At 41.0% G+C, this 13633-nt stretch overlaps 1 protein-coding gene across 5 annotated transcripts in view; it reads left to right on the top strand.

Annotated features, from left to right (window-relative positions):
• Nucleotides 1-13633, top strand: part of MFSD2B (MFSD2 lysolipid transporter B, sphingolipid) — a 28857-nt gene that overhangs the window by 14440 nt on the left and 784 nt on the right. For all 5 annotated transcript variants that reach the window (XM_079969913.1, XM_079969915.1, XM_079969914.1 and 2 more), the window contains exons 5-13: nt 888-966; nt 1739-1902; nt 3764-3857; nt 3960-4081; nt 5738-5821; nt 6369-6449; nt 9119-9228; nt 10385-10528; nt 12685-12861. In XM_079969913.1, coding sequence (XP_079826039.1) covers nt 888-966; nt 1739-1902; nt 3764-3857; nt 3960-4081; nt 5738-5821; nt 6369-6449; nt 9119-9228; nt 10385-10528; nt 12685-12861 — 1055 coding nt within the window. The remainder of the gene's footprint in view (nt 1-887; nt 967-1738; nt 1903-3763; nt 3858-3959; nt 4082-5737; nt 5822-6368; nt 6450-9118; nt 9229-10384; nt 10529-12684; nt 12862-13633) is intronic.

Raw genomic sequence — 13633 nt, 5'->3', positions numbered from 1 at the left:
GTAAAGCACGGAAATACAGGCCATTATACCTTTAAAATATGTCATTCTCAGTTCCTTCCAAATTTTCCCACTTCCCTTAGACTAGAAAAATACCATCCATTAGTAAGTTAACATGGTTTACTTACAAACTCTTCAAAGGTCAGAATCATGTGTTTCTCCATACAGCATTCAGAAAACACAGGCAGTAAAGACTTAGGTTAGTTCCCAAGTGGCGGAAGTTCCTAAATAATTTGTAGAGATACAAAACGATGGCTTTGTAGGAACCAAGCTCAGACCTCTTTACACACCAGAGTTCGCATGGTAGACTGAGGGAACAATAGACTAGACTTCCTTTCTGCCAAAGTAGGGTGTATGTGACCTAGCTAAGCTTCGCAGGACAGCTTATTCTGGCACTAACCCTTTCATGCATTAATTACACTTAGAATTTTGGTTATATGAGGCTGATTCCTACAGTCACAACCGTCAAAACGAGTGAGGTCTTTGTGGACCAGAAAAAAATTGCCGGGGAGTTAAGTGAAAAAACTCCTGCCTCCAAGGATGGCTAAGGCTCTTTTCACTTCCTTTTTGAGCTATTGCACATTTGAAGGTTGGAGGGAAAAGGTACAGCATGCCTCATAAAGAGCAGGATTCCTGGGTCTAACTATATAGCAAGCCTTCTGGTTATGATGAAAAGCAGCATGCTAAAGTGATACATTCTTCCAGTGTTTTTTTTTTTCCTAAAAAAATGTTTAGGGGTACTCTCATTTTCCTACTCATATTGAAATACTACCCCTCAATGAAGCCAAACTTAGAGTCACAAAATGTTTGGGGCTATGCGTGCCCCTGCGTCCCCCCAGAAAAAAGCACTGCATTTTCCTAACTGGTGTATGTGTGTACTTTCGTTACAGCTATTCCATGTACCATATACAGCTCTCGTCATGTTTTTGAGCACAGACCAGAAGGAACGAGATTCAGCAACGGCATACCGTGAGTCTTACTGAGCATGCTGCATGTAGCATGCTGCTCTGGTGACTCTCCTCCCCCCAAACATATTGGGGGAGCTGTGGCAAAGGGGTTGGGACTAGTATTGAAAAACAGAAAAGCTCAGTTCTCTTGTGTTGCCAAACTATGGGTTAGCGTTTTGTAAGCAAGCCTCAGAATTGCATGATTCCCCATCCCCTTCCTTCCTGTCCTTCCACACCCTGATTCTCTCCCTGCCTTAACGTTTCAGGCAAACCACAGTTGCTACTATTATATCCAAATTAGCAAATTTCTTTTACACTTGCCCTCCAAATGAGAACTGGAAGTCACTGTTTGAAGTTGGTTTCAGTTTTGTTTCCCCGTTTCACTTGCAGGGAAAGAATTGAAGATGGAGGGAGATGAGGGATCATGGCTCAATGTAACCTCTAGTAACATAGTTTGAACTATATTGGAAGACAGATGACTCCAGAAAGTTTGTTCTTGTCTATAGGAGCTCATAATCTTTAAGGGAGGGGTGGGTAGCTTCTTCTTTTTTGAGCTAAGGGTCACATTGAAACATGGCCAGCCCTCCTGGCCCCCAAGTTTAATAGTGGGTGTTGCCAAGCAAGAATAGCTGGGGGTAGTTTTATTTCTTTATTTAAAAGGCAATATTTGTGGCGGGGGTCACAAAAACCTTTTGACATCACAACAGGGGAGTGCTCAGTTATTTCTGAGCCTTGTTGGCAGCTGCTCCACCATTTCAGGTTTAAAAAGAAGTGGGCTTTCCCCCCTACTTTAGGAATGGGATTTGAAGGTCTTGGAACATTGCTTGGAGCTACACTCCAGGTCAGTATGGTCTCCGATGCTCACAGCTCTGACCACTGTAACGATAGTGTGCATAACATGGACTCTCCCACCGATCTGTACGGAAACAGTTCCAGTGTTCCAGACATGTCTGAGGCAGTAAGTTGAAAAGCTTTCAAAAGATTTGGGCAGGGGGGAAGGAGCATACTGTATTTCACCATCCTACTGTCTAGATATGTTATTGATTTTCTTAATAGAAATGGCAATAGAATTGGGACCGGAACTTTTAGTGTTTTAGTGTTGTTAGCCGCCCTGAGCCTGGCTTCGGCTGGGGAGGGTGGGATATAAATAAAATTTATTATTATTATTATTATTATTATTATTATTATTTCCAAAAATTTCCAAAAATTAGGGTTGCCATACATCTGGAATTCCCTGGATGTACCCGGAATACTGTAGTAGGAAGCAGTGTCTGGGCGGAAATTGGAAAAATGTCTGGGAGAATCCAGACGTATGGCAACCTATGTCAGCAGCGTTGTTTTTGCTGTTTTTCCTTAAGAATAGCTCAAGATTGTCTTTTGGGGGAGCAGTTTTGCCAAAAAAGCTCAACCACTTTGGCAAAAAAGAAGAGGCTCAACATCTTTGTCAGCCACTTTTTGAAACATGGTAACCCTACTAAAATGAACTTTGAGCCTAAACATGATAGTGGTATTCATTACTTCTGAGGGATGTTAGTATTTCAGTTATTGTCTGCTAATCTTATTTTTCCAATTATCTGTTCAACACCACTGAGAAGCTTTGGTTTACACACACACACACACACACACACAAACAAACTGTATGTTTGTGTGTGTGTGTGCGCACACACACACACGCACACATCTTGAATAAATAAAATAAAATATGTTTGGCATTTGATGTGTGCTGGGAGTTGTGGTCCCAGTCGCAGTGCCACCCTCCCCTAGGCAGTGACTAAAGTGAGGTGTGATAGAACAAACTGAAACAGACAACAATCTGGATTTAAAATGGCCACAACTTTATAGATTACATATGTAGGTGGAATTTTGGCTCAGTGTAAAGTTTCAGTGTAAAGTTTTTTATTTAACTGGAAGATGAAGATGAAAATTAAACTATAACATAGAATGAGTAGTTGTACATGAGTTAAAATAATAAAGTCCGGGTAAAGACTATCAACTTTATCAGATCAAGTATAATTCCAGATTTGCTGGCTTGTGACAAGGATTGTATTTAAAATGATGGTTCCGTTGTACTGTATATGTCACAAAGGAATGCCAAATCATATAAAATGTTTCTTGAGGTTCTAGTACTTGTCAAAACCTCAGATTCTGCATGATTTTCTCTATTATATCTATATTCCAGAGTGATCAGTACGAAGTGTCCAGTGTTAAGATTTGGGGTTGTTTTCCATTCAGTTACAATTACTATTCATGCTCCCAAGATGATATATAACACCAATTCTTTTGACAATATATTTACATTGTTACCATAAAAAATACTCAGTAATATTAATTTGGACAGCAAACAACAATTTCTTTAGTAATGTTTATCATTTCTATCAAATTTATGTTCCAAAAATCTTGCACCAATTGACATTCCCACCATAAATGATAATATGTGCCAAGTTTATTGCAACCTCTCCAACCGTTAAGTGATACAGAAGAAAACATTTTTGACATTTGGAAAGGAGTGTGATGCCATCTGTGCAACAATTTTAAGGTGTTTACCCTGAGAAAACTGGAAACAGATTTTAAGGGTTGTGAATCCCAAATTTTATTCTAATCTTTGGGGAAAATTTATGTACCAGTATCTAGTTCCCATATCTTTTTAAGAGGTTCCATAGATCCGTAAGTTACATTAAGCAATACAGAGTACAATTTAGAAACTAATCCTTTCATTCATTTTGTTTGTATCAAGCATTTTCTCACCTATATAGTCTTAGTGAAATTTGATTCCCTTTTTCCACCCCACATCACCACTACCACCTATTTTTATTTTTTAGAACAAAACACTCTACATGATTGCAGGAGGAACAATATCAATATTATACCTCATTGGCATTATTGCCCTTTGCACTGGAGTGAGAGAAAAAGTAGGTGAGTTTATTTAATCACAACAAACATTCCTAATACATTTTTTTCCTACTTTAAAAACAAGGTATCATATATGCATTTATATATTTATTCCACTCGTTATAGATCCTTATGCCTTAAAATCAGACCAACAAATTCCCTTCCTTAAGGGACACAAACTTGCACTGATGTGTGGACCATATGTGAAACTTGCAGCATCATTTCTCCTGATTTCAACAGCTGTTCAGGTAATTCTAGTTCATAAGAGGATTTGCAGCAGCATAGATTGTACCTGAAATATGAAAGAACCCATATCAACTGTGAAACAGAAACATGGTTATATATATATATATAGTTAGTTAGTTACAAACCACCGGCGTTAAGTTGGAAGCTGTAGTGGATTTTCCCTCACTTCAAGATGGTTGGACCATCTCAAGAGTTCCTTCTACCAAACTCATTCTTTGGCTCTTTAACAAATACAAATACCATTTTAAAATATAACAATAATTGAACAACAGCTTATCCAAAAGCAGTCCAATTAGCTCAGCAATGGATGATGATGCAGAAGGCCCAAGGTTCAATACCTGGCATCTCCCTGTGGGGCTGGAAATGTCCACTGCCTGAAACCCTTGTTAAGTATAATTGTTCAATTCACACTGAAATGGAGAATGCCTATGTATATTACTGAACGCTTTAACTTGGGGATTTTCCATGGGGCTATATTAAGCTCTCTAAGCTCCTAGATGGCTTGATAATTTACTGTTACTGTTCTCTTGCTAGCTAACACCTGGTGTTTAACCTTAGATCACATGAGAGGTATTGAATTGCAAATCACCATTTTGAAAGGGAGTGGCCTTTGGTCTTTGTTCCCAGACTCCTTGGGGTAGGGATACGTAAATGAGCTCAACAGCCTTGGGGCTGGAATACAGGCTAATGGAGTCTTTGAGAGAGAGCTATGCTTGTCAGCTCTGATTATGTTATTTTATTTCTAAGAAGCTGAGCCTGTGCTGGCCATTGCACATGACCTTATGGATATTTTGGGTATATCATTTACTGTGCTTCGTTCTGTTTTGAATAAAGTTCTGCAAGTAAAGCTTTGAATCAAACTTATGGGTCTGGACAATGGCTTATTCCAAAATGAACCAGTTGTTATGCATCCAATTGCTTCAAGCTGTGCAATCTGCAATAACCCTGGCGAGACACTGCCAGTCATTGTGGACTGACTTTGAGGGGGTCTGTCATACTTTTATAGTGGATCTTGTCCAGTTCATTGGTGGCACTGGAAATGATCTCCCACATAAATATGTCCTCATTGGAGTAAAAGATGTTGATTATCAGGGATATAAACTGGGCAGCCTCTGCCTGGAAGACACAGGTATCCACCTCTTCACCATGCTGTATTTCTTCGGGCATTTTGATGAAAGTTGGGAGATAAGCCGTGATAACCCTCTGTTTGCTGCACACATGAAGGGTTATTTATCTGATGTTAGCGAACTAATTCACTACCACCTATAGAGGAAACTTCCTATAAGACCATTACGTAGATAGTCTAAAATTACCTAACTGCACCACTGCTAGTTTATGTTAGATGTACCTGTAATGGAACAAATTTTGTTGTTTTTAATATATTCAAAAAGTGCATGTATATATATTTGCATTGTTTAAATGGCATGCATAATGGGAGATTTTGATTATGCTCCCCGCTAGTAGCAGCTTTGTCTTGTTGCCAGCCAGCATGTGTTTAATTGTTATAGCAATCAATTCACATGCGCTCTTGTTCAGCATTTGTAAATGGGAAGTCTGGTTTTAAACCATTTAAATGGCCTTGATTAATCAACCCTGCTCCACATTTGCTTTGTGACTAATTTATCGTTTTGTTCCTCCTCTTGTCTTCAACTCTCCAGGTTGTACAAAACAACTTTGTCCTCTTTTGTTCTGCTGCAGCTAAACTTCACAACCACATTGATTATTTAGTGCTGATTGTCTTGGTAAGCATGTGGACAAAGCAGAGCCTCCTTGCAAAGTATGTTGCTCTTAAGCTCTTATTTTCATAATATGGTATGCATATCACTATTTAGACCCTGGATCATGCCACACCCAGGGTTAATTTCATGTCATCAGGCAAGTAAATGATCTGGATTGCAGCTAGGAAGTTGGGCAGGATGTGAAATTCATTGAGTTTGATTTGCGTTTTAAAAACATTATTTGCTAACTCTCTGATCAGCTTTTTGACCCATGTTTATCGAGTTCACATGACAGAGATGGTGCAGTGGGTTAGTGTGTCTGGCTTTTAACCAGAAGGTTGGTGGTTCGAGTCCACCCAGGGATGGTTTTGGGCAGGATTCTTGCATTGCAAGGGGGTTGGATTAGATAACAGTTCTATGATTCTATGAGAACTGCTTTGCGGTGAACCCATATGGCCTAGTTTGTGCCCTTCCCTTTTTGTGATGTGTGCAATTATTCATATGGTGCTTCCTTGATCCCCTTGATATGAAGCATACTTTCTCCTGTAATGGTTTTTCTCATCATTCATAGATATCTGCAGCACTGAGCGTTCCATGCTGGCAATGGTTTCTGAACAAGTTCGGCAAAAAGACTACAGCGGGTGGGATATCAGTAAGTAAGCAACTGAGGCACTAAATGCAAGCTGGCATTTTTGTACTTTAGAAATAGCCTTTTTGGGATTGCACCAAACATTTTTAACAATGCTTTTGAAACTTGAGACACCTTCCCCCTTTTGGCCTTTGTGCTTCTTTTCCTAGCCAGGCCAACATGGGCTCCCAATTTCTGGTTATCGTTCAGATTTGTCTTCATTTTCCCTGCATTCCCTCCTACTTTGGATTGGATCATTCTCTCCTTCACACTATGGGCTATACTCTGCCTTGATAGGTAGGATGTAGATTATATAACGCAAGGTTAAGGCTACTTCTGGTAACATTGCATTCTTTCCTGCAGTCTTCAAGAGACTAGCCAGTGTTTCCCTTTAAGCCATTGTTTAATCCAGTATAAGGGAAATCTTGATTAATTTTAACTACAGGGAATGTTGATGATGGCAAACTGCTTGATTTTGGCTGGTATAGTATAAAGCACACTTAGAACATTCTTAAATGGGTCAACCTGGTACTTTTATCTTTCTGAAATTTATAACATGAAGTTTTAGAGCATTTTATTTTCCTAAGGGCTTATTCTCTCATGCCTTTAATCAAGGTTCTCTGTCACCACTCTGGTTTAGAATATCATAGAATTGCTTACCCAAATGAGCTAATTATAAAATCTGTGCATATTAGGATTCCTGAACTGTGTCAGGGAGGAAGATACTTCGTAAGGGCAGATTTTCTGTTACAATTAACGAGAAGGCTAAGAGCAAGCACTACCTACAATTATTTGTGTGCAAAGAGCAGAGATACATCAGCCGTGAATTTATTTCCTGCTTCTCTGCTTATGCTAGCAAAGCTTTTAAGAATATTAGTGTGAGCCTCTGGAATGCTGGGTCATACTCCTTCTTTACAAGAAAATCCCATTTTATGGCACTATTGGTTTATAAATATCTGGGTGCTTTGGATTCCAAGTGGGTAAACACTGCTGCTGTGCTTAATCTGTGCACATGACAATCTTGTATTGTTGGAGTGCTCTCTTGTGGTGAAACAAGGTCTATTACTGAGTATTACAGACTAATTCAAGTGTGTGTATTTCTCATTCAGAGTTCTTTTTATTGTTGACTCTTTCGTTTTAGAAACACTGGTTATTATAGGCAGAGCTGTCTAGCTGAGTGTCTGCTTATGAATGATTAGGCAGAGCTTATAAGCAGAGCTTGTTCAGCTATGTACAGTCATACCTTGGAAGTTAAACAGAATCCGTTCCAGAAGTCCGCTTGACTTCCAAAATGTTTGGGAACCAAAGTGCAGCTTCTGAGTGGCTACAGGAAGCTCCTGCAGCCAATTGGAAGCCGTGTTGGATGTTTGGCTTCTGAAAGTCTTTCGGAAACCGGAACACTAACTACTGGGTTTTGATCGTTCGGGAGCCAAGGTGTTTGAGATCCAAGGTACGACTGTATATATTTGATGCTTGCATAGCATGGGGAGCTGAGCCAGAAATGTCTGCCCCATGCACACCTGTAAGAAATTATAAAATTAGAAAGATATGGTGTCAGCATGGATTGGCAGATATTTTCCTCACAGAGCAAACTGGGTGTGTTCTACACTGTGGTGGATACAAGATGCACTGTGTGAGGCAGAGGCAGGAAGTCCATGATTTCCCCTGCAGCAAACACAGCCTGCATCTTTAACCTCTTGAGTGGATGACCACATGTTGCATATAGGAAGCACAGGTGTGTCTGTTGTGTGCAGATTTCTAGCTTCTGCAGGTGGGGCGGAGGGCCCCAAAATAAATCAGGGCCCACACACACGTAATAAGAAGTTTGACTTCAGAGTGTCAACAGGTGAAGCTCTCCCCATAATTGTCTTTCCAAATGACAAAAGGCTTTAAGCAGGTCATATTTCTACCTGCATACAGACGTGAAAACCAGGGTCTTCCCCAAATGCCCACCCTGTTCCATAAAAAAACACAAGCTTCATGAACTGCAAACCAAATGCATTATTTTCATCAACTGATCTTAGGCTTACAATACTGCATTTGGTGCAAGACTGGGCTTAGTAATTCTGGATGTTGTTTGCGGGGAAGGTAGTCAGCCTTTCGATTTAGAGTAGTTAAGGTCCAGGTGCCCATGCTTGGATAAATTTAAGACTAAATGGTTAAAAAGCAAGCAGTTGTCACGATCCAAGGGACGTCCTCAGGGACAGGGGATCCACTAACTGATGATATAAGCCTCCACCAAAGCACCCATGCCACCACCGAGAGCAGGGTTGCAGGTGCAAGGGAAGCGGTTTGGATTCAGAGCACTAGAAGAAGCCTTTTTGACCCAGACTGCACCCTCCAGCCTCCTCAGGCTCTCTCCTAGGGAGTTCCCAACAGGGAACTTCTTAGCACACCCAATCTCATCAGAGTTCCCTGTCGGCATTGCTCAGCTCATGGGAACTAGCAGGGAGCCCTGCTTGCAAAGGAACAAATCAGAGCTTCCTTTAAGCTGTCAGCTGTTCCTTTATAACAAAGTCCGTACCTGATCCACATCAGACATAGCAGGTATGAGGCAGGTGAGCATCATTTGTAGGATACAGCATTGCAGGCCAAATGGGAGCCAGGTCCCCCACTCCTGCACTCCTGTTTCTCAACTCCACAGTAACGCTGATCTAACCATACACATTTCTCCCAATTTCCATTTCTTCCAGTTGATGATTCCTGCTTCGACCATGCTGGTGTTCTTTCCAGAACCGGCTGTTGCCTACCTTTCGGCTGGTGTTTCGGGGATTAGCATTGCAGCCTCTTTGCTGTTGCCATGGTAGGACAGTCTTATAGGTGTGTGTGCATATGTGTACCAGGTACAAAATCAACTGTTATCGGCATTTAAAAGGAAATAGCTGTTACACAGTAGGATGTGCGGGACCTGTGATGCCCTACCTGTGCCCTGTATCAGGGCACTAAGAAAAAGAGCAGTGTATCACAGTAGACTTTTGACTCGCCCAAACTCACAGGCCAGCTCTTTTTTCGCCTGCACGCAGTGAAAGCAGCTTCCTAAGCTGAAGTTAAAAGCCACTTTCCATGCTATTTCCCCCCTAGCATAGATAAGAGATTGGGTGTAGAAATATGCAAAAGGGGATGTGAGAAGAGTTTCACAAATGTCTTGTTTCTCTCTTTAATCCTCACCTTAGGAGAAGCAGCCTCTGCCATATTAATACTTCCTTGAAATGTGAGGCATCACTAAGAAGGACTTAAACTTACATTTATTCATCTCCTATAGAGAGCACAGCCAGGCACCTTAAGATGGCTATTGCATTTGTAAAAAGGTTTATGGGAACATAATAATAAATGTACAACATAATTTGTATTGGTTGAGAGCAGATCAAAGAGCTGTTCAAACAGAGGAATGAATTTTCTTGAGAGTCGCACTGGTGTTTTCAGCCAGTACAATACCCGCAGATGCTTTGAAAAACTGCTATCTTGTTAGGAGCATAGATATTTGGGATCTCTCTCGCTCTGTCTCTCTCGTAATAGCTTGAGAGGTTTTACAAATGTCTCTTACTGTAACTCATTACAAAAGTCCTCCTGGGGAATATGCTACACTCATTCAGTTTTATTCTCTGTTGTTCTAGACATCACTAACCTATCAGCAGAAGTAATTAAATTTGATGTTAATCAAGAGTGCAGTCCCAGCCTCCCTCCCTCATGCTTATTCTAGAATAGCAAACCTCTGCCAGTGTTAAATTTCTATCCATTAACCTGCAAGATCATTAATTGCTTCAGGATTCCTACCTGACCTGACCTAATTAGTTTGTAAACCCTCCATGTTTTACATAAGTGGTATAATATTTATTAATTGTGCCACAAAAGATGAAAATGTCTTTCTTTTAAAGTACTGTATGTTGCTCATTAAAATGTCACATCTTTTCCCAGAAATATCTAATGGATGTGTAATTATTTTCATTGGTTGGTTAAAGGTCCATGCTGCCTGATGTAGTCGACTACTTTCGGGTGCAGAATCCTAATTCAGTAGGACATGAAACCATCTTTTATGCTTCATATACCTTTTTTCATAAGATGTCAGCTGGGATTGGACTAGGAATTTCTGCAGCTAGTCTGAAGTGAGTAAAACACGCACACACGCACACACACACACACATGGTTGCTCCAGACATAGATATAGGACCACATTATAAATATCTATGTGTCAGTATCTGGGTTCTTTTAGGTACATAGGAACCCAGGGCATGGTAAACTAATGTGGGGTTTGTTCAGTTAAACTCTCGGTATCACTTATAGTTCAAGGCTCTTATTACCACTAGAACCACCATCCACGCCCAGGAGTATCAGTAAGCAGGAAGTGGTGAATCTCTGAGTATCAAACCTAATGAGAGCCAGTCAAGTGAGGTGGCTAAAGGGTCAAACTAGGTCTGAGGAGCATCCAAGTTAAAATCCTCACCATGAGGTTTGCTGGGCAAAAAGAAAAACAAACAAATACAAAAAAAGAGAGGTTCTCTAGATCAGTGTTTCCCAACCTTGGGTCTCCACCTATTTCTGGACTCCAACTCCCATCATCCCTAGCTAGCAAGATCAGTGGTCAGGGGTGATGGGAATTGTAGTCCAAAAACAGTTGAAGACCCAAGGTTGGGAAACACTGCTCTAGATCAGTGTTTCCCAACCTTGGGTCTCCAGCTGCTTTGGACTACAACTCCCATCATCCCTAGCTAGCAGTACCAGTGGTCAGGGATGGTGGGAAATGTAGTCCGAAAACAGCTAGAGACCAAAGGTTGGGAAACACTGCTCTAGATGACCTTAGGCGAGTCTCGATTTCTCAGATTGCAAACCTGCCATGTTGTAAAAATAGGCAGCAGGAGACCCTCGAATGACATTCCGAGCGGAATCTAAATGTGTAAATTAATATTTGTTTACCTGATACAAAAAGCCATTTTGAAATCCAAAGCCAGCCCTGCTTAGTTTTCAACCTACTTGGAATATACAAGCTGTGGATTGTGGCTCTTTCCTAATGAGGGTTAAAAACAACAGCACTCATTTAACAGCTTGGAAGCAGTGTGTGGAGACAAATTCCTACATGTCAAATTATATTTATTTCATAAAATCTATATGCTGCTCGATTGTAGAAAACCTCAAAGCAGTTCACATGTACAAATTGTTGTTGGGGGTGTTGTGCGAACCCGCACAGATGTACAATTCCACTTTCCATGGCTAGTATAATGAGTCTCACCTTTCCCTACTGACCTTGAAAGTGGGGAAAGGGGTTGGGTATCATCCCTACAGTTATACTGGGCTTATGAAGCACAAACTACAAGCCTCAGTCCTCTTTATCAAATGGATCCGCTCCCAAGTGTGTAGGAATCGTTCCAACAGTGATGTTGTGCCCCAGAGCTGGTCAGAGGCCTCCAGAAGCTCTGTGTAACTGCAAAGGTGATTCCTTACACCTTCCTTATACCCAAGCTTAGAGAGGGAGGAGGGAAATAGGACTGTCCTTAATCCTGCACTGTGTTTTTCCAAGATGCAGTTTGAAGTTGGGTAAAGACTCTGCTCTTTTTGGTTGCTACCACAGCCATCTGAAGTTTGTGGACCCCTGTGCATTTATATTGCAAATTTCATCAGAGCTCCATTGAACTGCCTGAATGTGCATTTTGATGTGAAATAGGAAGTGCATCAGTTAAAAAGTCACAAAATCCAGCTAGTGTTTGAGTGAGTAGCAAAGACTCCACATGCAATTTTTAGTGCAAGACAATTTAAAATTAAGTCTTGCCTCAATGCAGTGAACATGCTCTACTCCTGCTTTAGTGTCTGCAGACAGGGAACTTATAGTTCACAGAATTTCTAGCAGATAATGAATTCTACTGCATTCTGCTTGCTTAAAAATGTCAAAAAAGTTTCATAGGATACAAAGGTTAATAAATACATGTCCTTGTACAGGGTGAAATAAATTAATTCCACAATGTGAAACTGGTTTGCCGAATATTTCGGCTACAGAATGTAGGTAATTGGCTCATTGCTTCAGTCTTGACCACAGCGAGAGGTAAAAACGTGACTGTTTCATCTGTTAGCCCCTACCTTCTTCATTACTCAGATCTGGCATCAGCAAGAAAAAAAATCTCCAAGGAAGCTGAGATGATATCAAGGAGCCAGTGAAACCCCAGGGGAAAAAATTATGGGGAAGGCTCTACATTGTGGGTGGGAGAGGTTACACACACACAATAGTAGTCTGAAGATACGACTGTAACATCTGTATTTATTTTTTTAATAGTCTTGCAGGCTTCAAATCAGGAGTGTGCAAACAGTCTCACAGTGTTGTTATCATGCTGAAAGTCTTGGTTGGAGCAGTCCCATCTCTTCTCGTGCCATTAGGCTTGTTTATACTCATTTTCTATCCAATCAATGAAAAAACTCGACAGGAAACAAAACATGCCCTTGAAAGACGAAGGTAAGTATGTACCTACAACAGATTCTCTTAGTGCTCACTATGGAAGAGATAGGCAATTCCAAAACAAACACCTTATATTATGCTGCATACAGAGAACCCCTTTACTGACCTAGAAAACAAAGTCTTTTACTTTGAAAATCATACTGCATTGCTTGACTACCAGCATTTTCTGGCTTCATTTCAGCAGAGGCTCTATAGGCTTTCTATATGGTATGATGTAATGCCCTGCTATTGCATTTTTGCATTGTTATTAATGTCAGTGCAAAGCTGCAAAGGAAAGTGATTTTTGTTGACTGCCCCTTCACCCTGCACTTCTCAGGGCCACCTCCTACAGTGTTCTGGAGGGTCCATCAACACTCTAAAGCAGCAGTAGGGGAGAGGCCCCACCAGGCCAAAAGCATTCCCCACCTCTGAGCTACAAGCTGCCACTTCAAATACTACTAAGGGGCAGGACCATGTAACCACCCTGAAAGTTACAAAAGCATGGAAGAATAGTTGCCAGGTTCCCAATGCCTCAGGAACAATTTCAGATGATGCATAACTGAAACGAAACACTTCAAAAAGGCTGGGTCCAGGGGATGCAGGTGGCGCTGTGGTCTAAACCACTGAGCCTCTTGAACTTGCCATTTGGTAGGTCAGCAATTCGAATCCATGTGCCAGAGTGGGCTCCTGTTGCTCTGTCCCAGCTTCTGCCAACCTAACAGTTTGAAAGCACACCAGTACAAGTAGGTAAATAGGTACCACTGTGGCAGGAAGGTAAACAGTGTTTCTG

Source organism: Podarcis cretensis (assembly GCF_951804945.1).
Source record: "Podarcis cretensis genome assembly, chromosome: 3".
Classification (NCBI taxonomy): domain Eukaryota; kingdom Metazoa; phylum Chordata; class Lepidosauria; order Squamata; family Lacertidae; genus Podarcis; species Podarcis cretensis.
The sequence above is the reverse complement of the archived record's forward strand: the minus strand, read 5'-3'. Positions and strand labels throughout refer to the sequence as shown.